Raw genomic sequence first — 26,059 nt, forward strand, 5'->3', positions numbered from 1 at the left:
CCGAGCCTGACCCAGATAAAAATGTTAAAACTCGGGCCGCCTATATTAATTTTTATATTATTTTTATATACTTTTAAAATATATATAATACATCAAAAATACTAAAAACATCAAAATAAACACTTCTCAACAAATTAAAATAAATTTTAAAAATATGTACACTTAAATAACACTAAGATAGATGCAACTTAGCAAGCAAATGTCTCTAAAATAATAACAAAATTAACAAATGTCTTTAAAATAATAAAAAATTAACAATAAAATAAGTTTTATACAATATCCAAATAATAACAACAAAATAATAGTAACATAATAGTAAAATGGTAGCAAAATAGGGATAAAATAATAAGAAAATAATATTAAAAAACAAAAAAATAGATTTTTTTGTCCTTTAGTAAAGTTAGGCCATGCTAGGCCAGGCCGGGGCTAAAAATGCCTTACCTGAGACTCGACCTATTTTTTAAATGGGCCTTTTTTTTATCCAAGCCATTTTTCAGGCCTATATTTTTTGTCAAAACCCTCTCACATTTCGGGCATGCCTTCGAGTTGAGTGACCCGACCCATGAACAAGTCTAATAGTGTGGTGTAGCGTGATAACTGTTCATCTCATTTTTTAATCATATAATTAAAGTGTAATTCTTGTTCATGAAAATAAAGCATATTTCATCGTAAGTCATTTACCTCTTCAAGAAATACTTATATGAAAACAATAATCATCACTACTTCTAGTGAATACCTTTGTTATGACAAAAGAATACATAAAAAACCAACTTCATAAATATCTTGAGACGGTGTTTTTTACCATCCCTAACCAGCCCAACCAAATTTTCCTTAGAAAGTTTAAGGCTACGACTTTTGTTAATTTTTACAAATATAAAGGAATACCCATATCATTGACCATGAAAGTAAATTTTTTCGACGACAAACAGGGTAAATTACAAAAATAATCACTTTTGTTTGTCTTAAATTATATTTTAATTACTTATATTTGAAATGTTACGTTTTAGTCACTTACGTTATCATTTTGTTACGAAATAGTCACTCTGTCGTTAAGTTCTGTTATCTCCCCAACGACAATCCTACGTGACAGTCCAAATAGGTTTTAAATGCCAACTTAGATGTCCAACTAAGATGAGGATAGTTTTTTCAGTCAAAACAGAAAAGAAAACTAAAAGAAAAAGGAGATGAATAGTTTTTCTGTTCAAGTTCAAGGTATAAATAATTTAAAATTTTTAATTAATTAAATTTATTTAATTAAAAACTTATTCTCATCCTAGTTGGACATCCAAGTTGGACATCCAAGTTGAAATTTAAAACCCATTTGAATTGCCATGTAGGATTGCCGTTTGGGAGGTAACAGATCTTAACGGCAGAGTGACCACTTCATAATAAAACAATAACATAAGTGACTAAAACATAACATTTCAAACATAAGTGACTAAAATGTAATATGAGGGAAACAAAAGTGATTATTTTTATAGTTTACCTTTGATTTAAATGAAAAAAATTACTTGTGGAACGAGTTTAGACCTGCTTATGGGGCTGATCACTTAAAAAGTAAGAAAGTTTGAATAAAATACAAGGCTCAAAAAATAAATTTGGGTAAAATTTAAATCTCGTTCTCTATATGGCTCGGGCTTTGGGCAATATTTTTTGCTCAAGCTCAATCCGACCAAAATATATTATGTTATAAAAAAATATTATATTAATTATATATGTTAAATAATAATTATATATTTATATTAAACTACTATCACAATAACAATTAAATCATTACTCAAAACCTTGAAAAAATTTACTCAACTAAATAACTCAATGACTCAATCCAAAATATAATATTCTAAAAGTTATATTTAATACAATAAAATATTTATTATATTTATTTGTGATTTTTATATAAATACTTTTTAATATGTAATAAAAATTTATTTTAGATTTTTAGTGCATTTAATGCATTATATTTTTAAAAAATATTATTAAATAAAAATTTATCTAAAAAATTAATTATAGATGGATTGAGTTGTGCCTGGATTTATTTTTCTTAAATTGGGGCACGCTTAGAAAAAAATAAGTCCATTTTTAGATCAAATCAAACTCAAATTTTAAAAATTAATTTAAATACCATCATAAATTTAATTTAAATTGACTCAACCCAACTTATAAACTCTAAACCTTAAACATAGTAGAAAACATAACCCTAAAACGAGGCCTATAATTTATACAAGATAAAGACTTTGAAAGCCAATGATGTCTTTCTCGGCTTTGAGGAAGTAAGTTTCACCATGGTAATTTCTTTAGGTGTGAAAAAAATATAATTATGTTTATCAACTTAGCCCTAGAAAGGCTTCATGATGACTAAAGTGCTCTTGTATTTTTAATTGAGACTTCAAAAATAAATGATTAGTGGACTTGACTTCAGACTTCAATTCAGTCATACTTTACTGCATTTTGGTTTTTCATTATTGTTTTTGTCTTTGGATCTTAGGTTTGCTTTTGCTGGTGTTATATATATATATATATATTAATGCCATCTAATAGATGCTTGATTACTTTAATTTTTCTTTTCTGGAAAAGTATAGTATAAATTTTTTCTAAATGTTTTTTGAAAATTTTAATTTAATAAATAAGTATTTAATATTATTATAAAAATATTTTTGAAAAGATAAAATGTTTTCATATTTTTATTATTGAAAAAAAAATTATTTCTTAAATAACACTTGGGAATGATGCTTTTTGACTGGCTATGGAAAAAGTTTATATGTGAGAGGTGGCTTCTGTTTTCTTTATACTGCAAAATCAAACCAATAGTTGGAAATTGTAAATGACTAATGAAAGTTGGTTAATATGGAGTGAGATTCATTGTCTAATAATCTACACCTACAATGATGTTCCCTATAAAAACAAAATTTAAAAAGTAGTCAAATGCTAGGTCTTGGCAATGTTGGGAATTCAAACTGTTTGTTATCTATTTTTTATTGCAATGTGGAAGAATCCACCATTTCTCTTTTTCAATATTTTTAGGACTCAAAAGTGCTGATTATGGGGTCTCTTACCAACTTCAAGATTGTGACAACCATTTTCTTACCAATTTGGTTTTATTGGTTGAATTCATTAATTAAAAAAAAAGTATAGAGGAGGAGGGAAGAGCATTGTGACAGTGAGAGCATTTGGCCCATCGGCATGCACCCCTTCCAAAGGAGGTCATGCCAACGTGAAACCTCAAAGAGAACGCCACAGCTACCACCAGCACAATCATGGACTCCAATGGAGAAGAGCCAAAGCCAAACAACATAAGAGACATGATAGACAACCACCAGAAACAAATCTAGTGCAATGACACCAAAACACCATTGAAGGTTAGATCCTACGAGAGCTCGGAAGAAGTGTTGATGTCGAAAAAGCGTGGAAAGCAAGGGCTTCACCGAACGAAGGAGAGGAAAAAACCGTTGTCTTTCAACAGGAGGAGGCTGCAAAAAGAGTCACAAAGGCGGATGGTGATGGAGGGCAAAACCCTTGGAACGATAATGCATTGCTTAGCATCAGCGACCTAAATGGAAACAAGGACAAGATTGGTGCTGGGATTTGACTCCCTTTTGATTTCATCAATAACCCTTGTAATATTTCAAATAAATTGATTAATAAAATTTCATAGTCTTCAATGATTTTTTGCATGAAAAATAAAATGAATAAGCAAATATTAACTCACTTTTTGCTTAAGTTTAAATAACTTTAAGTTGCATCACGTGGTCAAATCATAATATAGAAGATAACTTATATTAGTAGGTCATCTAAATGATACATACGCTGATGAATAAAAATTGAGCAGTTGATTCAATGGGCTTTTTTGTTGTCTATTGTGTTTAATTGGGGAGATACTTTGTTTTGGATATTGAAGCGAATGACTCACAGAAAGATAAATACAAAAGTGTAATTGTCTAGACTAACAATATATCAGACATGATCCATGCCAAATTTATCTTGAACTCATTTATGAATTTATTCACTTGTAAGGTTCATGGTCTATGACTTATTGAAATCCTGAGTAAGTGACTGAGCTATTTGTATTTAACTCATATATTTTGATATATTGAAAGCGCCTGTGTTTCATTGGTTAAGGGTTGAAAACTGGTAAGTTGGGTACGCAACTTATGTATGACATTATTTTATTTACAATAGTGGAATTCATAGCCAGTAAAAGATAGATGAAATCCTCTTAGTGACGTTAAATGATTTATGAAAAAGAAACGTGCTCATTGGTCATTTGCTTGAGATGAAAATTTTATTTTACTATTTGCTAGTAATAAATTTTTTCATGGTGAAAAATTCAATGGTTATTATGAGATTAAATATGATAATATTGGGTGAACAGATTTCAACCAAAAGAGATTAAGGGCATCGTAACACACAAATAACAATGTCATTGAACGAGAAAAATTATAAGTAGCTTTTGTAATGATATACAATAAGGGAAAGTTCAGTCATGGTATTTAGTGGTTTGACTCCATGAGTAAATAATGTTGTAATTAATAGATAAGAGTTGGAACTTAATTACAAATTATTTGAGCCCTAATTATGTATGTTCAATTGATCCTTCTACTAGCTCAATATAACCTTGTTTGAATTGCAACCATAATTGATATGTTGAATGAATGAAAATGATGAAAAGAGAAATAAATTGCACATATTACTATCTATAATAAATGCATTTTCTCGAAAAAAAAAGAGAGAAACTTGGAAATCAATTTAGTTTCTTTAAATTATTATTTAATTGATTGCAATTAAATAATTAAGTTCAAAGTAAAAATTAGATTAATTAGTCATTGTAGTTTTACTTGAGCGAGACAAATAAATTTATCTTATTCTAGATTCTAGTATGATAAAGTCATCACGATTTTAATAAAATTAGAATTGAGTTTAGAAAATAATTTAATTGAAAGAATCAATTAGATTCATTTTGGAAATAGAAAACATGTTATTGGGTTGGAAAATTATATGAGCTTGTGTTTAAATAAGACTAGATAAAATATATCTATTTTATCTGATACATGAAAAACCAATAAGCCTGCATATGATAGGGGTGGGCGACACACTGGGTATTCCTAACGTGTGTGCTGCCCTCTACATAGACTCCTAGAGGAATTCTATGTTTTATATTAAAATATTATTATTTTTCCTATTCTTGCAACATTTGTGGTTTTTCCCTGTATATGGGGACAATGGGTTAAGTAAAATATGCATAATCATTTAGCTTAGTTATTATGCCGAAATTTAGTGAGATTTATTTTTTAAAATAAATTTTATTTTTTGTGAAAATTTTGAGTTTTTGTTTTGGTTTCACTTTATTCATAGAGAGAATTAACTTTTCTCACTGAAAGGTTAAAGTTTTCGTTTGGTTCAGAAATTAGGTCCTCACTTTCTAAGAAATTAAAGGTTTGAGAATAGCAAAAAAATTATTTTACTTAAAAACTAGGAATAAAGTAGATCTTGTTGAGTTAAAAAAATGTACTAATTTAGTAAAGTTTATTGCTATAGATAAATAAATAAAAAAACATTTCAGTTTTATGAAAATAAAATTAATCTGCTTGCAGAAATTTTATTTTCTCAATCAAAATTTCCAACAATTGGCTTAAATTATTTTGCTAGAAAAATAATGGAAAAAAAAAACCTAGGATTGATAGTGGAGAGTGAGGGGTTAGGCCAGTGGTTGCTCATAGCAAGGCCAAAGCTAAAGGCATATAGAGGGGAGAAAATACTACACCAAATAGAATGGGAGAAAGAAAGGAAAAATTTTATTTTCATGCGAATTTGTAATATCATTGATTTTGATTTTTTTTAAATTTCAGTATCAATATTATGTTGAGATTAAATTTAGAGTTAATTTGGATTAAATTTAAAGTTGAGTTAAATTAAATTTTTAAAAATATTAAATTTTCTACAAATTATTTTTTTCATATATAAAACTCAAACTCAAAAACTTATTTAAAAATATCTAATCCTTATCACTCAATCCAATAAAATTTGATTATTTATTTGATTTCGACCGCATGCAAGAAACACTCTTTGATATCAATTATGTTTTTGTTTCCCCACAAAGACAAGGTCTCTAGGCTTTATAGCTCTTCCATACCCAAATTTCCTCCGTGAGTGAAACTCATATACATCATTCTACTTTTTAAGATTAAACTATTTTCATTATTATGACACACCCACGATGATAGAAAAATATTTTATGTAAAAATATTTTTAAAAAAATTATTTAATAATGATTACTAGTGAAGTGGTAAAGAAGTTATATTTAAATTTATTAAATATATGTTTGATCCTTAGATTTGTTGTTTTTATTATATTTTATTAAACTATTTTTAACATAATTGTCTTTTTTCTTCAATTTAATATATCATATCACTTTTAATTTAATTTTATTTTAAATTAATTATAAAAAATAAAAATTAAATCAAATAGATTTTAATAAACTCAAAAAATATTTATATTTTTACATGACTAACATACAAATTCTATATCGTCTACTATTCTTACATGTTTGAGTTTTATATACAATTTCATCTTAGCAGGCTATTATTCAAGTTTATAAGGTGAACATATGTTTTTCATGTCCATGTGTGATATCATGGCTTTCTTACTTGGAACATGGATTTCAAACTTTGGCTAAGTGTATTTAGAGACTTAGATACTGATTGGTTGTGTGGTTTCTCGATGACTTTTGGTAATGATTTTATCTTTAAAGTAGAAACAAGAGTAGTTTTGGAAGGTCTTCTTATAGTTTGGGAGAAGGGTTTTAAACAGATAGGGGTCACACGGCTGTGTGGCCACGCTATGTGACTCACACAACCATGAGACACGCCCGTGTCTTAGGCCGCATGGATGAAAATAGGCCATTTTACAAGCCATATTTCTCACCCAATTTTGTGTCAACCTACAATCAACATTATGCATATCAACAAGCCATAATTAGGCAACCAGAACAAGCCAAAATAAGTGGTGTAATGTCCCATTTTTGCCCGGCCTGCAATAAGCCCAGAAACATAAATTAAAAAAAAACCAAAAGTCCAATGTTCGTTTACAAATATTCAAGCTTAAACCAAACCAAACCTAAACATTAAATTCAAATCACTAACCCAATACCCAAATTAATACCCTAGCCCAAACCTGCTACAAGCCCAAATCTAGACCCAAAGGTTCAAGGCCCAACCGCCCCAAAATTCCTTAGCAACAAAAACCCTAAGTTTCTTAGGTGCGCCGCAGCCAACACCTTCATGTACGGCCTCCGTGAGCCCAAGGCCTGGCTCCGTACCCTCCGTGCCGCCACGCACGCCTCTGTACACCTCACGCCAAGTGCCAGCACACGCCCCGTACCCCGTACTTGCAAACAAACGAGACAAACACAGCAGCAAAAAAAAAGAAAAAATATTGTATTTTTATATTTATTTTTTTTCTTTTAGATTTCGGCTATAAAGCCAAAAAAGAATGTATTGATCTTTTTTACGAAAATATACGCACACAGAATAGAGAAAAAGCAATCGAAATAGCAAAGGTGATTTCAAAGTTTTTCTTTTCGGTCCCTTTATTTTCTTTTCGTTTGGCTCGTTTTAGTATGTGAAACGACACCGATAAACACCCAAGTATCTCGAAAATATAGAGATTCGGGTGAGGTTCGGTTTTGATTATTTTGAATTTATGCTTTGTTTCTTAAAAGGAATAATGCATGACTTGAGTTTTTTTAAGAAGAAAAAGAAAATGAAAAGCTTACCTCTGTGGGCGTGTACCAGATCTAACCTGAGAACTGTCGGTCACCAAATAAAATGGTGGTTCGACAGCCGCTTGCCAAATGAAACCTTAACAAATGGGGTTAATGGCTTTGATTTAAATGATGGGATGTGTTTTAGGAAGGAAATAAAAGGGGGATTAACAAAGGACGAAACGATGCCGTTTCAAGGGGAAGGGTCCGCGCGTCAACCCATTCTAGGACCCGAACCTGCGCCTTTGTGCTTCAAATGGGTTATTTGCGATATAAGTCCCTCCCCTTTCGCGCTGCATTTCAATTAGCTTATATTGGTGTTTCATTAGTTTCTAAATTTTTCCTATAATTTGCGCATGAACTCGATCTGGTCCCTGCTTTGATGCTGCGTTTTGGGGCTTGGAATATTTCAAATTTGGTCCCTACGCATTAGCACATGTTGCGCGCTGGTCCCTATTTTGGGGTTTCTTCTATTTTCAAATTATCCCGCTTATTTTAATTCAATTTTAATTTAGTATTCTATTAGTATAGCCTATTATTTTACAATACATTTAACATTTGTACATGTGTCGATTCATTTTAATATTTGTACAAATTTTTTAAATATTCTATATATATTTGTACATGTACTTTTTAATTAAAGTTTGTAATTTGTAATGTTTATTACTTTAAAGTGCTTAATATTTTTATATATGTGTTGAGCTATTTCAATAACTTTATTTTGTTTTTCTTTATATAAAATCACCATTTTGTAGTTCATTTTATACAATATTATTTTAAATATTTGTATAACACTTGTTCAAATGTTTCATGTATATTTGTACATGTATAATAAATAATTTAATTCTATGTACATATTAAATCCCATGCTAATTTATTTTATAAATTCTTTTAAATTTATTCGTATATATTTTTATGTATATGAGTCATTTTTGAACATGTTTTATTACATATCGTTTTGATTTAAAGTCTCACATTTAAATACTATTTATATATATATACATTTGTCAACTTTAAATGGATACATCATCTTTAAAATATTTATGTCCATTATTTGACTCAAATTTCCTCTTTTATAATATCTATTTCAATAATAAGTTATGTATATACTTTAGTTTATATATATATAAATTATTTCAAATTTTGCACATGTTATTCACTTATGATTTATATATATATATATATATATATAGTTTTATATCGATTAAGCCTCATAGTAGCTCTTAATTTCTATATTGTTTTGTATTTTGATTGTTTTTTTATATTATTCCATAGATTGTTGTTGCATATCATTTATTCGTTTTTGTATTATTATGTCAATTATTCTCCATACATGCTTGAATATTGAGTTATATTTTTAGATTAATTATAGTTAATTGTTTTGTTAGTTGATTAAATAAGTTATATTATCTTCATTCATCCATTGTCGTATTTTATGCATACATGTTATCCTATGTCTTTATTTTTTTCTCTTGGTTTACAAATGTTGCTTTATAACTTCCAACTCTTTAAAACTAAGTATTCCGTTTTATCCCAAGTCGAATTAATGCGTTTTAAGCTAGTTTTATAACTATTCATTCAAAAATTCTTTAAAACGAAGGCAATGTTCGATGTTTGGCAATTCGGGGAATCGTGCCCTATCGTGTTGATTGCAATTTCTCGTTTGTTCAAAATAATCGAATATTCCTTTAGAATTTCACTCATGTCTTTAAAATTCTTCAAAACGAAGGTAATGTTTGATGTTTGGCAATTCGGGAAATCGTGCCCTATCGTGCTGGGTTGCAATTTCCCGTTTGTTCAAAATAATTGAATATCGCTTTAGAATTTCACTCATGTTCTCTAAATTCTAAAATAAGGCAATGTTCGATGTCTAAAAATTCGAGGAATCGTGCCTTACTGTGCTGGGTTTCGATTTTTTCGTTGGACTAAATAATTAGGCATCCTTTTGTGATTTTCAACATATAAACTTTTGGAAGTCGAAATTTATTGTGTTTTCGAGGGTATAAAGGATCGTGTCCTATCGTGTTGGATGTGATGCTGTATTCCTCTGAAACAAGAGAATTTTGATGACCAACTTGGGCTATTCAAATGTTTATAAAACAAACCACATCTCAAAAACTCTTTTAAATCTCAGACATAAGGACAGTATTTAATCAATTTGGTACCAATTTTGGGCGTAATGAGGGTGCTAATCCTTCCTCATATGTAACCGACTCCCGAACCCGTTTTCTCAAATTTCGTAGACCAAAATCGTTGTTTTAGTAAACTAAAATGTTTTATTAAAATGACCAAACTTCTTAGTGATCCAATCACACCTAAACAAAAAAGATTGTTGGCAACTCCATATTTCGTTTTCAAAGTCGGTCTACGTTTTTGTTTTCATAACAAAAAAAAAATGATTTTGACAAGTGGCTAATTTCAACAAATTACATATAGGCCAACATTAAACGAAATACTTAAACATGCCATTATAACCAAAATTAAAACATCCGTAAGTACCGATAAAACTGATGGATAGTGTGATATAACTCCAACAAGTTTCCAACCAATCGAGCTTCTGATAATCTGAAAGTAAAGGAAAACAACTACATAAGCAATGAATGCTTAGTAAACTTGTATAAACTTTAATCATATCAATTTATTTTAAATATAAAATTTATACATATCAAGAGCAATCCAATATCAATACCATAAGATTCATGAAGCTATATTCAACGACACAATGAATAAATCCACAGCATCACTTATACATATCATCCATAGCATAGTAGGATTTTAAATAACTTTAAACCTTACCACTCTTTAATGCAACTTATAATTAAACATATTTTCATTTGAACACTTACCATTTCAATGCAACTTATAATTAAACATATTACCATTCAACCAACAGCTTGGCATTTGCCTAAGCATCAAACAACAACACTTGTTAGCATACTTGAACATATTTCATATAAATTCAACTTGATAATCTTATTATCTCAACAAGTCACACTTAAGTTTATTTCTTGTCTCAACTAACATAATTTTCATGTATCAACATATGAAAGATATTCGTATATGTTCATGTCATGATACATATCATTCTCTTACCGTTTCTTCATATACATATATCATTCTGTATTAGTTTGTATCAAACTCATATTATCTCGTAACAGAACATTTCCCATTGAACCATTTAGAATATCGTTGGATAACTTTCAAATTCATTAAATAAATCACTTTACCAAGACTTTCCTAAATCGAAGAACGACTTACAGATAAGAGTACATTGTTAACAGAAGCTCATAAGAGCTGGTCCTCCCGAATAAGCCAACAGAAGCTCAAAAGCTGAACAGAAGCTCGTAAGAGCTGAACAAAAAGTAAAACATGAGAGTTCGCAAAAAATGCCGAATCCCGATTTACTTGGGAAAAATGTCGTTGTCTCCTTCCAATACCATCATACACCAAAATACGAATGTACTCAAATCCCGCGTTCCATTCAAATTGAAATCCAATTCAATATTATAATTTCAACAATAACTTAATTCCAACAATATAATAAATAAATAATACCATTCATCAATTTATACAAAATATTAAAATTTTTTAACCGTACGAACTTACCTGGACTGAATTGTAGTAATTGTAGAAGTTCAGAGACTATTATACTATTTTTCCTTTTTCACAAATATCCACGGGATCTTGATCTAGAGTATAAAATTACTCACTTATTAGCATATATTTCATTCCCAATTCACTTTACAATTAATATCCTTTTATTTTCAAATTTACACAATTACCTCAACTTTTATAATTTTTGTAATTTAATTCCTTAATTAGTTAATCTATCAATTTAACTAATTTTTCAATCAATAATTTATCCATTTATACTAGGCCTTCATGCAACCCCTAATAAACTCTAAATTTACTATCAAACCCTAATATTTTAACCTTTTCACAATTTAATCTTAAAATCAATATTTAACAAAATCACTTTATAAAATCATTATACGATATAATCAAAGCTCTAAATTCATGTTATTCATCAAAATAATCTAATATTTATCAATGGCAACTTTCAAAATTTTAATAAAATAAAAAATAAAAGTATAATTTAGTTGAACCTAATTGTAACAATCTCAAAAATATAAAAATTATAACAAACTAGTTAGAATTCAACTCACATGAAGCAAAAAATTGAACAACCAGCTTAAGCTCTCTTCTACGTCTGTTTTGAACTGAAAATTGAAGAAGAAAATGTTTAAAAACATTCCAATTTCAAATTTGTTTTATTTTAATTTCACAAAAATTACAATTTTGCAATTGAATGGCTTTATTTTATTATTTTTTTCTCTTGTGCCGCCTCATCCATTAAATTTAGGTACATTTATTACTTAGGTCCTTCTTATTTATTAATTAGGCCATTTAATCACCCATTTATTATATTTAAAAAGTTTTACACATTTTCAATTTAGTCCTTTTCCATTAATTGATTATCGAAACATTAAAATTTTTCAACCAAACTTTAATACCATCTTAACGACACTCCGTAAATATTTATAAAAATATTTAAGACTCGATTTAAAGAAACGACGTCCAATACCTCACTTTCTAAAACCACTTGACCTAATAAATATTATAAAATACAAATTACTAATTCAAAAACATTTTTAAAACTATATTTGACTCATAAATATTAAATAATAATATTTACGAACTTACTTGCCGGATTTGGAGGCCTCGATCCACTATTTCTGATACCACTAAAAAATCGGGTTGTTACATTTAGGCTCAATTCTTTGCATTTGAATTTAGGTTAAAATATGCTATTAGTTCTTATATTTATCTAAAATTTGATATTTAATCCCTATCCTTTAAAAGTTAAAATTTCAACTTTCTATATTTTTTAATTTAAAAATTCTAGTCCAATTATTATCGTTGTCGATAATTTCCTTCCAAAATTTGTCAATCAACATGCCAAGTCAACAGATTTCGACAAAAAATATTAAAATTGTTAATGATAGAACTAAGTTTTGATAACTTACAAAAGTAAAGGGATTAAATTTCAAATTTTGTCAAAAGTACTAACAGCAAATTTTGGCCTTAATTTATTAGGACTCAAAACGATGCCGTTCTCTTCGCATTTAGTCACCAAAGCCCAATATATGGTTCAGGACTACAACGGTTACAAAATATTATAACATAAACATAGTGACTGAAATGTACTTTCCGGTTCTCTGAAAATTCAACGATCTCGTCTCTTCTTTTCGCTCTCTAATTCTCAATTCGCCATTTCTTCAGTTTATAATTTTACATTTTCCTTCACGATTCAATCCAAACAACAACAATAACTAGAGGAAGAAACCTCTGAGAGTGAGAAATGAGCGGTCACGATTCTAAGTACTTCTCGACGACGAAAAAGGGGGAAATCCCTGAACTCAAGGAAGAGCTCAATTCTCAGCACAGAGTACCTACTTATTAATCCAGCCACATCTTTTTTTCCACTTCCTGTTTGTATCTGCTTCATTTCCATTCATTAGTTTTGCGATTTGATAATCTTTATAGTGGATTAGGCTTAGCTCCTTTTTCCTCCTTAGATCTATTTGTTTTACGTTTTGATTTGTTATTTTGAAGTCTTAAATTTTCTGAATTATGTTTTAGTTAGCTAAGCTACTTGGATTAGTTTCGGATTATGGAAATAGAGATTCGATTTTCTTGATTAGGATAGATTAGTGCTACTTTATTCGAGCACCGGATTATGGTTTGCCTTTTTATCAACTTCTTTTCCGGAATAGATTTATATTTAATCTAAGTGAAAACTGAACTTTAATTGTAGGAAAACTTTCAGTTCTCTTGATTTTTTTTAGTAAACATTAGTTTTCTGAAGATTTTTTAATTATGTAGTTCTTAGCATGTCAAAGGTGTAGAAGCTGTCCTCATTGGGATTTGAATTCATATTTTAGCATGTCTGTTATCGTGACATATGGTTATGGTTATGGTTATGGATTATAATATCATGCATCTCTTTTCCAATATCATCAAGGATAAAAGAAAAGATGCTGTGAAGAAGGTTATTGCTGCAATGACAGTTGGGAAGGATGTGTCATCACTATTCACAGATGTTGTGAATTGCATGCAAACTGAGAATTTGGAGCTGAAAAAGCTTGTCTATTTGTACCTTATAAATTATGCTAAGAGCCAGCCTGACCTTGCAATTCTTGCAGTAAATACATTTGTAAAGGTATACAATTTTTTATGCTGTCTATCTTACTGTTAATCATGGTTTAAAGGAAATGGGTATTTCTTTTCCATTTGGCATCAATGTTGATATTTCATGATACGTAGATTTGAATTAGAAAAAATATGTCGACTAAGATACTGCTTATTTTCATCCTCAGGCTGTGTTTCTCAGCCTCAAGCCTTTTAGGAGCGCAGTTTGAAGGTGACTGACTATCTGCAAGAAATAGAGTTCTTTAGCTCTTAGAGGGCCAAAGATGTATCTTTCCTATGATTGTAGTACATTATTATATTATTAATTTGATAGTCAAACAAAATCCATGCAATTGGTGAAGGAAATGGGTAACATAGATGAGTAAATAGCTGATAAATTCCAGGTCTTTGTAATCTATTTTTCTTCTTTACTTGTGTTGAGTTTCTTTGAGATTTAGGGAAAAGAAAGTTTGATACCATTCTAGTGCTAAAATAAGTAATGGTTGCTTCTAAGTTGCATATCACAGCATTTCACTTCTGATAAAGTACATTGTGCTTTTTGCATTTCTTTTCTAATACAAGATGTCTTTCTGATATCAGAACACTGGGCTTTACAAATTTTTTTTTGCACATATATTTGTGGTTGATAATGTCTGCCTTCTGGAAAAGAAGTTAAATATTAACCTTCTGATCTACCAATTGCATCTGCCTCAAAGATATAAAGCATAATAGGGAGTTAGGATGCATGTTATGTTTGTCTTAAGAATTTTTAATAATTCTGCATGAATCTCTAATGAACTTGTATATGCAGGATTCACAGGATCCGAACCCTCTCATTCGTGCTTTGGCTGTTCGGACTATGGGGTGTATCCGTGTTGATAAGATCACAGAATACCTCTGTGATCCCCTTCAGCGGTGCCTCAAGGTTGGTTCCTTTGATGGTATATGTTCCAAGTTTTAACACTTCTTTTAGTTTTTTAGTTTCCAACAACATCATCTACTTGCTATATACAATTCACGCCAGTTATTATGTATTTGACTTACCGAGCAAACTAGTTTAACAGGATGATGATCCATATGTTCGCAAGACAGCTGCTGTATGTGTTGCTAAACTTTATGACATAAATGCTGAGTTGGTTGAGGACAGGGGCTTTCTGGAGTCTCTCAAGGATTTGATATCTGACAACAACCCAATGGTTGTTGCTAATGCTGTGGCAGCTCTTGCTGAGATCCAAGAGCATAGTAGTAGACCAATATTTGAAATCACTAGTCACACGCTCTCAAAGCTTCTTACTGCTCTTAATGAATGCACAGAGTAAGTTCAGACGTTTGAAAAAGTATGGCCTTGTTTAAACCCCTTTAATTTTATATTTCAAAACAATTACCTTCTATCATGGCATTGCAATGTGGTTGAGCTGTCCTTTTAATTGCCTAATAAAGCAGGTATCAACAGAACTTTTGGTACTTTTTATGTTCCATATTTTGGAGACTATGATTTCTTTCTCAAAGTGAGTTTATCCATAGCTTGGTCTTTCAGATTGATATGTTGCTCATATGTGATCTTCCATCAAGACAGCCAGAGCAAGTCAATAATCTAGTGGCTATTTCTTTATGTTGAGTTTTGTCTGGGAACCTTGTGCTTTGCCAATCTCATTTTGATAATGGTGCATGTCAGGTGGGGTCAAGTTTTCATACTTGATGCCCTTCCAAGATACAAGGCAGCAGATGCACGTGAAGCAGAAAATATAGTGGAGAGAATTACGCCACGACTTCAGCATGCTAATTGTGCTGTTGTACTTTCAGCTGTTAAGGTAACTTTTGTTTCCATTCATTAATTTGCTTCAACATCAGTATTGTCTTTTATTAATGTCCTTGTGAAAATTCTCTAATTTTTTTTTTTTGTATCTTCTCCTTTCTTTTATTGATGCCCAGATGATCCTTCTACAAATGGAACTTATCTCTAGCACTGATGTTGTTCGAAATCTTTGCAAAAAGATGGCTCCTCCTCTTGTGACATTACTATCTGCAGAACCTGAGATACAGTATGTTGCATTGCGGAATATCAACCTTATAGTACAAAAGCGGCCTACAATCCTTGCCCATGAGATCAAGGTGGATTGACATGGAATAAACATATGCAAGCTTTCCTACAGACTTCTGCATTACAGTTTGATATTTGTGCTCAGTATCAATGTAGTAGCCTTGAATGTATTCTTATCAAATGCTTGCTCGTGCTAGGTGTTCTTCTGCAAGTACAATGATCCAATTTATGTGAAGATGGAAAAGTTAGAAATCATGATCAAGCTTGCTTCTGACCGAAATATAGACCAGGTATCAAACTTTTGGTATGATGGGCTTCTTAATAGTTTTTGCTCCTGCATTTAGGACATGCTAATATTGATGTGAAGTCATATAGTTGATATGTTCTCTTGGAGGATACCTTTGTAGGTTTTATTGGAGTTTAAAGAATATGCCACAGAAGTAGATGTAGATTTCGTCAGGAGGGCAGTTCGTGCTATAGGTCGCTGTGCTATCAAGTTGGACAGAGCAGCTGAACGATGCATCAGTGTTCTGCTTGAGTTGATCAAGATTAAAGTAAACTATGTTGTTCAAGAGGCTATTATAGTTATCAAAGATATCTTTAGAAGATACCCTAACATGTATGTCCCATTTTTTATACTTCTATTTTGTGTTGCAATATGATCCAAAGCATGCAAATAATGTCATTGCATTTCTTAATAGTAACAGAAACCTCTTGTTTGCACCTTGAAAGCCCTGTTCATGATTTACTATGACCTTCCCAGGTATGAATCCATCATTGCAACCCTATGCGAGAGCTTGGACACTTTAGATGAGCCAGAAGCTAAGGTATGTTTGTGTCACAAGTTCAAAAATATTAGTACATATTTCTATTACTACTGTTAGGTTGTTACTTAGCTCATATTTTATCCTCTTTTTACCCCATGCTACTAAGGCATCAATGATATGGATAATTGGAGAATATGCGGAAAGAATTGACAATGCTGATGAGCTCCTTGAAAGCTTCTTGGAGAGTTTCCCTGAAGAGCCTCCCCAAGTTCAACTGCAACTGCTAACTGCAACGGTGAAACTTTTTCTTAAGAAGCCAACTGAAGGACCCCAGCAGATGATTCAGGTCTTGCATTTGCGATCTTCATGCATTTTTTTCAGTTAGTTATCTGTTGATTCTGTTCTGGCTTTATCACATTTGCATATGAAAAGATTTCTCTAATGGTTTTGTTATCTTTGTTTACACTTAGCTATGCGCGTTTATCTTCAGGAATCACATCCCAGCTAATTTTTATCATGTGGGTTTTTTTTAGGTTGTCTTGAATAATGCTACTGTGGAAACTGACAATCCTGATTTACGTGACCGTGCATACATTTATTGGCGTCTTCTATCAACTGATCCTGAGGTATGGTTAACCAATCACGATTCATTATTCTTTTAAGTTAATTTATTATTCCATTTCTATGAAGTTAATCTCAGGATTTTAAGGAATCGTTTTTAACTACATAGACATTTTTAAATTTATTTCCCTTTCTTATCTTTGAGGGGAAGGATTTAAGAGCTTTAGAATGCTTTTCATCATGTCTGCATGATTAGGCATGTGAGTCCTTTTATTTAAAGACTTTTCCTGCCCCTATGTGGTGGATTTTCCCTGTAAATCCAGCAAGTCCAATCTTCAGGGTAAAGGGGGTTGCAATTGATAGCTATTGTTGAATGCAGGTGTCACTGTGGACATGATTGTGTCATTTAGAGGTACATCTAGACTATGTGCAGTAAGTTTTATGTAGTTTAGTGTTTCTATTTCCCCCCAGGCTGGTAAGGATGTTGTGTTAGCTGAGAAACCAGTGATTAGTGATGATTCAAACCAACTGGATCCATCTCTTCTGGATGAGCTTCTTGCCAACATTGCTACATTGTCTTCTGTGTATCACAAACCTCCAGATGCTTTTGTTACCCGTGTGAAGACTGCATCTCAGAGAACTGAAGATGATGACTACCCTGATGGAAATGAAAAAGGGTATTCCGCTAATGTTGGTGATGGTGGTGCATCACCTTCAACCAGCTCAAGTAGTGTCCCATATACTGCAGCTAGGAAGCCATCTCCTGCCCAAGTCATGCCTGCACCTGCTTCTCCAGTGCCTGATTTGCTAGGCGATCTAATTGGCCTTGATAACAATGCTATTGTCCTTGCTGATCAGCCAGCAATGCCTTCTGGGTAAGTATGCTGGAATGCTGATAGAAGTCCCGTTATATCTACCAGAACATTTTGCTTTCGGTGTGATAATATTCAAGTTTTAAACACTAAACATGTGTCAAGCTTCACTGATTTTTTTTTCCCTTGATTGCAGCCCTCCTTTGCCTATTTTACTTCCAGCATCTACCGGACAGGGTTTGCAAATCAGTGCACAGTTAGCTCGACAAGATGGTCAAATATTTTACAGTTTAATGTTTGAGAATAACTCACAGATCACACTTGATGGATTCATGATTCAGTTCAACAAGAATTCGTTTGGTCTGGCAGCTGATGGACCTCTTCAGGTAATTACGGTTGGTCTTTAGGTAGCTTGTTAATAGATTATTGGGGTTTAACCGATACTGTTTATTAGGTTCCCCCATTGGCACCGGGAGCAGCAGCCAGGACACTGCTCCCTATGGTATTGTTCCAGAATATGTCTCCTGGTCCTCCTAGCTCCCTTCTGCAGGTTGCTGTGAAAAATAATCAGCAGCCTGTCTGTTACTTCAATGATAAAATCTTGTTGCATGTGTTCTTTACCGAGGATGGAAGAATGGAGCGAACTAGTTTTCTCGAGGTGAGAAGTTTGTTTCATATTGCTTTAGTTTATTGTGGTACAAAGTTGTCAAAGCCCTACATCATGAAGGATCACACTGCTGAAAGGTCTTCCTCCATGTCCTTTTGAAGTGTCATGTTTGTGGTGATTGATCCCCGCAACCAGCACCACCGAATTGTCAATTTTAGTTTTTCTAGCATCTAATGATTTCTTCCCATTATGCAGACATGGAGGTCACTGCCTGACTCAAATGAGGTCCTAAAAGAATTTCCAGGCATCATGGTGAGCAGTGCAGAAACAACCATGGATCGACTAGCTGCATCAAATGTGTTCTTTATAGCAAAGCGGAAGCACGCGAATCAGGACGTATTGTATTTCTCTGCCAATATCCCCCGAGGTATACCCTTCTTGATTGAACTTACAACAGTAATTGGGAACCCCGGCGTGAAGTGCGCAACCAAGACTCCAAATCCCGAGCTGGCACCACTGTTTTTTGACGCCATTGAGACACTCCTGAAGATTTGATTCCTTCCTCTATCCAGGTATATATTTTTGGTCAGCTTAGCAACCTAGCTTAGGTTTTGGATACATTTGCTTCCTCTTAATATTTTGCTTCACTTGATTAACTTGTATATTGGTTGAATCAATAAACTCATCAAGACACTTAATCATGAAAGTACTGCAAAACTCAAATCTCTTTCCATAGATGTTTAGTGATCTGATCTTGCACTCCTTACATAATTTTTTTGTATATTTCCACATCCTGATGTAAATACTCGATAGTTTTCTGGTCATTATCAATTTTTATTTTTTGAGGAGGTAGCGCTGGGGCTGGCAGGGGCCACAGTCTCCCTAATATAATTTATAAAATTTCAGCTTAATATATCAAAATATCTCAAAATTCTTTCTACTGAATTATGTTAAAAATATATTGTATAAAATAAAATTCGAATAAAATTAAATATAGTAAAATGTATTCCTCTGTATTAAAGAAAAAATTCAAAAATTTGAACTGCTATACTAGTAAAATTACAAAAATTTAATAAAACTTACCTCAAACATATTCGATGTAAATATTTATTTAATGATTTTATGTAAGGGTATTTAAATCGTCGGTTAAATTGATACCCAAACTTAATTATTATTAATCAAAATTAATTTTTTTATAAAATTTTTAAATAGTTAATCGAGCCAAATTAATTTTGGTTAATTCAATAAATTGAAATTCATACAAGTTCCTTTTTCTTTTGATTTAAACACGTTTAGAATATGACAAATAACACAATGAAAACACTAAATTAAAAACATTATATTAAAAATGTAGTATGGTTATGTACTTTTATGTCTATTTTATAGTCTATATTTGGGGTTCATGGCTATTCCTCCTAATAGTATCGTCTCTAAAATTGAATCTTATTCTTCTTTTAAGAGTACATTGTGTTTTATCACAACATCCAATAATATATATAGTATTTTTAATGCTTTTTGTTGATTGTTTTATTTTATTTTTACTTTTCATAATTTTTTCTTTTAACACATTATATTGATAGCTATAGGTCCACTTGTATAGAGAGCGCTTATAGATATATAATATATATTAATAATTTCGGTTAAATATTCACTTTCAAATTGATAACTTAAATTTTAAAAAGCTTTTAACTAACATTCTACTAAATTAATTTTGATGGTGATTGATTAACTAAGGATTTATTTGTTTACACTTAAAAGGTTTTACGAAAAATGTTTTCGTATTTTCTAGTATTTGTTTCATAGTAAAATGACTTAGTCAATGAAAATGACTTATAGTTCAATGTAAAATAAGTTCCTTTTTTTTTGTAAAAGGACTTGCCCTTTTAAAAACATAAGTCAATTTCCCAAAAAAAGCTACTCTATAGATAATTTTATTTTATATAAAAATTAACTGAAATCAAGTTTAATTTTATTATATTAATAATAATTTTTATTTTTAAAAAATTTAAAATTATTAAAATATTAATATAAAATATTATATTTTTAATATTATTAAACATACATATTTAATTAGCATATTTAGTCATATAATAAATTATTAATATATTTTAATAATTTATTTAATATTTTAATTTTATTTTAATAATAAATTTTAAAATAATAATTGAAAATATTCAATATTAATATTTTAATAATAAGTGTTTTGTAGTATAAAGGTTAAAATATGTCATAAGTCTATATACTTTTCACAAATTTAAAATTTAGTCATTGTAATTTTATTTTCAAGAATTTATTCCTCTACTTTTCAGATTTGAAAATCAAGTCCAATTCTGAAATTGTTAATTTGTTTTGGTCAATTCTGTTGATGTCACATTTTAAATAAAAATATTCACTTGGTAGTCATGTAACTAAAAATGGTGTTGTAATGAACATGAATTTAACAAAATATTTTTAATATATATAAAACAATGTAAAATATAAATTTATAGATATAAAATAAACTCAATTAAATAATGAAAAGATAAGAAAATCTTAAATGTATGTTTGTTTCATTGAAAATAGTTTTTATGAAATATTTTAAGAAATCTATCAAACAATGAAAATATTTTATATAAATTCATCTAAACACCAAAAATATTAACTTTTTAAGAAAATAAATTATTTTTAGAAATTATTTTTAAAAGTTATTTTCAATACAACAGACAAGGCCTAAATTAATTTAGTCCCAACAGTTAAATTATGTTTAATTGAAAGTGCGCACACCCTTAATTTGATTTGGTTGAATAAGCATTGAAAGATGGCTGGTATTTATAAAATTGAGCAATGTGATATATAAAATATATACAATATATATGAGATCATTAAAGTAGACCTAATACATTATTTTTAAAATCAGATTAGATCAATTGAGATATCGACTAAAATAAAGGGTTAGATTCAATGGCGAAATTAAGAATTTTGTTTAGGAGTGCAAAGTAAATTATAAAATTTTGAGGTCAAAATTAAAATTATTGTGTTAAAAATACTTAATTTAAATTATTTATATTTTAGAGAGCTAAAATTTAAATTTTTTTGTTTAAAACTATTAAATTTAATATTTTACTTTTTTAGGTTGAAAGCTAAAACCCTTAACCCCAATAAGCGGTTGAATAAATTAATCGAATAAATTAATTTAATTTAAAAATTACTTTACCCGACAATTGAATTAATTAAATTAATTATTATTATATTATATTTTTAATAAATATTTAGACAAATCAAATCAATCAAATCAAAAATTAATCATACCCAACCAAATCTAAAAGCCTTGCCTAAGTGTTGGCCGTTGAAGTCCAAAATTCTCTTTCATCTTCCATTGTGTTATACATTTCAAAGCAAAAACAAATAAATTTGCGCCAAAAAGGAGCATTATGTGTCCCTCCCCTTACGTCTACCATTCTCTTTTCTCCAACAATAAACAAACAAACAAAAATTGACCTTTTTAATGTAATTATTAAATTAAAATATGTTTATAAATTTTGTAAATTTAAAATTTAGTCCTACACTTTTTATTTTCACAATTTTAGTCTTCTTATTTTTCAAATTTTCAAATTTAAGTTTAAAATTATTTTGTTAAATTTAATTTCATTAAAACATTATTTTATAGTTATATTAATACTAAATTTTTATTTTAAAATATTACATCAATTAATTTAACAAAAAATCTAAAAATATTTAAAAAATAACTAAACTTCTAAAAGTAAAATATAAGGAATAAATTTTAAATTTATGAAGATTAATGGATGCATGACATTATATATACTTTTTAGTATGATGCGTGGAAGTAACCGTAGAAATTGGCGCGTGTAGAAAATTCTCTTAAACAAATCTGCAATGGTGGAATCTTATATCAGTTTTAATGGGGGAAAGTCTTCTTTTTTTTCACTGAAAGATGTTCATTCTCCCACACAAAACAGAGCTAAATTTTACTTATTCAAAACAGAAAAAAGGGTCCCCAGAATTTACACTCCAAACAAGGAAGTAAAATAAATTAATCTTTTATTATTCAAGTTTCATCTGGGAATTCTTGAATCCATAATTTCAATAAAAAAGGTAAAATTTCATGTTCTATATATATATATATATATATTTTTTTTTTTTTTTTTGCTTTCTGTGATTTGGTTTGCTTAGCTATTTAATTATGGTTTCTCTAGGGTTTGATTATATTTTTCTTACTACCTCTAGAATTGTTGAATTACTGGTCAATTTTATTGGGTTTTCTTCTTCTTCTTCTTCTTTTTTCTCAACCTTATGAAATTTAGATGTTTTGACTATAGCTTTTGCATATGATATTGATGAAGAGTAACTCAAAGGCAACTCCTTTTTTTGATTTCTTATTGAATTCTCCTCTTCTGTTTGTTGCTCCAAGTGTTTGAGCATTTGGGTTAATTAGTCTCACAAAAAAGTTTGGTTTGATTTGATTACAAGTTTGCCATTAACACTGTCCACCTCGATTATTTAAGGAATCGGAACTTGGGGTTTAGTCCTACACTTTAATTTAACTATCAGAGTATTGCTTTTCAGTTTACTTCATTTGGTTGTCTTGAATTTCTTGATATGGAATTGTAGCTGGAAAACGGAACTGACTTGGTAGCTTGTTTCTTAAACTTCGTTTGTTTTTGACAATCGATAATGGATGTTACTTTTGTTTTTACATGTTGCTTGTGCTGCAAAGAGTAGAATATGATCCAGCTTGCCTTTGTTTTAGGGTCTTTATCTAAGGAGGTCCTTGTACCAGGAATGGAGTGTATTTTACCCTTTCTACTCAGAAATGAGTAAATTAGTTACTGTACGCTTAAATTAAAGAGTAAATTGGTCATTTTTATTAAAATTTTCATCCATTTGTACAGTTAAAAACTGCCGTGACTGATAGAATAACCAGAAAATGACACATGGCATATCACATGTACCTCATACTTATGTATAAGTACCAGGTTTTAACAATAGAAATGGATGAAAATTCTAACAGAAGGACCAAAGAGGGACTAATTTGCTCATTTTTTTAGTAGAGAAGGGAGATGCAATCCGATTCCTAGTACAAAGGCCTCTATAACACTTTTACTGTTTTCTATCATACATGTGCTTGTTGATGACAAGTGTATGCAAGAAACCGGATATAGAATATGTTTTGCATTGTCATGTGGCATTTGGCATGTATATAGTTTACTAGACGAAATACTATGCTGTTTATATCTTCAAAAGTGATTTCAATCTTTTTCTTAAAGCAGGTTTTTCTCACCTTCTGTTTGTGGAATTCTGATCTACAAAGTACCACTGGTGTTTTATGGGCAGTGGACATAAGTAAAAGGAATGGGAGGTTGTTGCTGTTGCTCTTCTAGAGGAGTAGAAATAAGTAGTGGACCAGCATATTATTACGTTAGTATAATTTTCTTCCCCCATGGAATATTATTAGATACTGGATTAGTGTTCCTGTTGAAGTGATCTCATCTCATTTATTTATTAGATACTGGATGACTAAACACCAATCCGAACTTGAGCCATATTTGAAACTAATCAGTTATTGTATTGAATTTATTTTCATGATCTTTATTGATTGGAACTCCTTTCCTTTAATAGTATCCAAGAGCATCAGATGAGCGCGTGCCTTTATCTTCTCATAGTGTTGCTGCCTCTGCTCTCTCTACTGGGCTCCTAGTCGACACAAATCTGGAGGTATCTGTGCCCGATGCATATAGACCTCCTCCTGCTCCGGTGCCGTTTGATGCAATTTTAGGACCTCAAACTCCTTCAGTAGCCCAAATTCATAGCAGTAAAAGTGACGAAGCAGTGCAATCGACTAATGTTGATTCTGGTCAAGAAACAGTAGCTGCCAATACTCGAGAGACTTGCACAAAATCTGAGGACACAAAGGGATTGGGCTGCAAAGCACAATCCGATACAGAAATTGAGTCACCAAAGGAACTAGAAGTCGAACTTTCAAAACCAGTTGAACCAGTTGTGTCTACAAAGGAAGAGGAGGATGTTTGTCCAACCTGTTTGGAAGGTATGTCTTCCCTTTGCAATTTATCAGTTTTCTTAACAGTTGCCATTTTTCAGCGAACTTGTGCTTCTACTCCCGAGGAGAAAAGGTTGTTGAGAGATCCTTTTGTCTGTTTTTCATGCAGAGTATGATGCAGAAAATCCGAAAATTATCACAAAATGCGAGCACCATTTTCACCTTGCATGTATTCTTGAATGGATGGAAAGAAGTGACACATGCCCTGTGTGTGATAAGGTTTGTCTCGAAACTATTTTCATCTATACGTCAATAGGTATTATCATATCTAATCCAAGTAAATAACAAGAGTGTTCTAATTCTCTTATGATGTAGGAAATGATGTTTGACCTACCCACCGACTAGTTTCATTGTGGTGGACTCAGCTTTTAGTTGCATCAAATTAAGTTTGTTGCAAAGGTTACAACTTACCAATCACAACAGATTTTCGGTTTTTCGTTTTCCCCCTCATTTATTATAGCATATTTAGTGGCTGCTTCCAATTAGCGATAGTTTGGTTTTGGGTCTCTTTTCTCCATCGTATAAAGGAGTTGCAATTCGTGAACATAGTCTCTTTGTGCTTTCATCCCTCAAAACTTTTAGATGAGAAGAAAGGAGAAAGAAATACAGAAACAGCTTAGATGCCATTTTTAACGATCATCACTTAATGGCCTATGCATAAAGTGTTTATTAGATCAGCATGCCATTAGTTTCTACCTCCCCGAATAAGTGAGTGCCTGAAGTTGAATAAAAGAGATGCTGGTTTTATAGTGCCGTAATTTGTCTAGAAACCTTTGTAGTCAGCCGCAAGCAGCATATCATGCACACACACACACACATATATATTTTCCTTACCATGAATCTGCAGTAAATGGGATGTGGTTACACTTATTTTCAGTTCATGTATATGTGCAATTGTTGGTGGTGGATTTGCTTTTGTTTTCAAAAGACAGAAGGGATAAACTGAGTAGGCATTTTGTAATACAATATGATTCTTGTATATAACATGTATTTTTTTCATATCAAAGTTTGATCATTTCACATAAAAAAATTTACAGTTTTTTTTACTATTCATATGAAATTTTGTATGTAACGAGATTGTATTTATTATTATTGGATGATTGGATCAATTTAATTCAATTTGAAATCTTCTTTTTTTGTTCTCCAGTTCATCAGAACCAGCACTTACATTTTGCAAATCTTTAATTTCCTTTCTTTTGTTTTTTTTCCTTTCCCAATTAGTTCCACAGATTTTCCGCTGTCACCCAATTTTCATTTTAAAAAATCCC

General features: G+C 30.7%; 2 protein-coding genes across 3 annotated transcripts; both read left to right on the forward strand.

The window, feature by feature from the left end:
• Nucleotides 1–12,899: 12,899 nt before the first annotated feature.
• Nucleotides 12,900–19,507, forward strand: LOC108470107 (beta-adaptin-like protein C). Of its 2 annotated transcripts, none has more exons than XM_017771323.2 (15): nucleotides 12,900–13,205; nucleotides 13,782–13,979; nucleotides 14,760–14,873; nucleotides 15,013–15,263; nucleotides 15,624–15,759; nucleotides 15,881–16,060; nucleotides 16,187–16,279; nucleotides 16,397–16,608; nucleotides 16,753–16,816; nucleotides 16,923–17,102; nucleotides 17,290–17,382; nucleotides 17,789–18,192; nucleotides 18,326–18,515; nucleotides 18,584–18,787; nucleotides 18,992–19,507. In XM_017771323.2, the coding sequence occupies exons 1-15, from the start codon at nucleotides 13,119–13,121 to the stop codon at nucleotides 19,289–19,291; spliced, it is 2,706 nt and encodes a 901-aa protein (XP_017626812.1). In that variant the 5' UTR covers nucleotides 12,900–13,118; the 3' UTR covers nucleotides 19,292–19,507. The 2 variants fall into 2 exon arrangements, with proteins under 2 accessions (XP_017626812.1, XP_017626813.1); XM_017771324.2 differs by lacking the exon at nucleotides 12,900–13,205 and adding an exon at nucleotides 14,137–14,180 and having other exon boundaries at nucleotides 13,885–13,979.
• A 3,057-nt stretch (nucleotides 19,508–22,564) lies between these two features.
• Nucleotides 22,565–25,917, forward strand: LOC108467902 (probable E3 ubiquitin-protein ligase RHB1A). Its single transcript, XM_017768718.2, has 5 exons — nucleotides 22,565–22,828; nucleotides 24,004–24,151; nucleotides 24,353–24,779; nucleotides 24,901–25,010; nucleotides 25,107–25,917. The coding sequence occupies exons 2-5, from the start codon at nucleotides 24,086–24,088 to the stop codon at nucleotides 25,134–25,136; spliced, it is 633 nt and encodes a 210-aa protein (XP_017624207.1). The 5' UTR covers nucleotides 22,565–22,828; nucleotides 24,004–24,085; the 3' UTR covers nucleotides 25,137–25,917.
• The last annotated feature ends 142 nt before the right edge of the window (nucleotides 25,918–26,059 follow it).

The sequence above is a fragment of the Gossypium arboreum genome, chromosome 8 (genome assembly GCF_025698485.1).
Source record: "Gossypium arboreum isolate Shixiya-1 chromosome 8, ASM2569848v2, whole genome shotgun sequence".
Lineage (NCBI taxonomy): Eukaryota > Viridiplantae > Streptophyta > Magnoliopsida > Malvales > Malvaceae > Gossypium > Gossypium arboreum.

What these genes read in the sequence shown, in the direction of transcription:
- LOC108470107 (XM_017771323.2), top strand. Translation starts at nt 13,119, where the DNA reads ATGAGCGGTCACGATTCTAAGTACTTCTCGACGACGAAAAAGGGGGAA. An exon ending in TTGTACTTTCAGCTGTTAAG is followed by an intron (nt 15,760 to 15,880) that starts GTAACTTTTGTT and finishes ATTGATGCCCAG; the next exon opens with ATGATCCTTCTACAAATGGA. An exon ending in CAGCTGATGGACCTCTTCAG is followed by an intron (nt 18,516 to 18,583) that starts GTAATTACGGTT and finishes ACTGTTTATTAG; the next exon opens with GTTCCCCCATTGGCACCGGG.
- LOC108467902 (XM_017768718.2), top strand. Translation starts at nt 24,086, where the DNA reads ATGGGAGGTTGTTGCTGTTGCTCTTCTAGAGGAGTAGAAATAAGTAGT. An exon ending in GTGGACCAGCATATTATTAC is followed by an intron (nt 24,152 to 24,352) that starts GTTAGTATAATT and finishes TTCCTTTAATAG; the next exon opens with TATCCAAGAGCATCAGATGA. An exon ending in TTGTCCAACCTGTTTGGAAG is followed by an intron (nt 24,780 to 24,900) that starts GTATGTCTTCCC and finishes TTTTTCATGCAG; the next exon opens with AGTATGATGCAGAAAATCCG.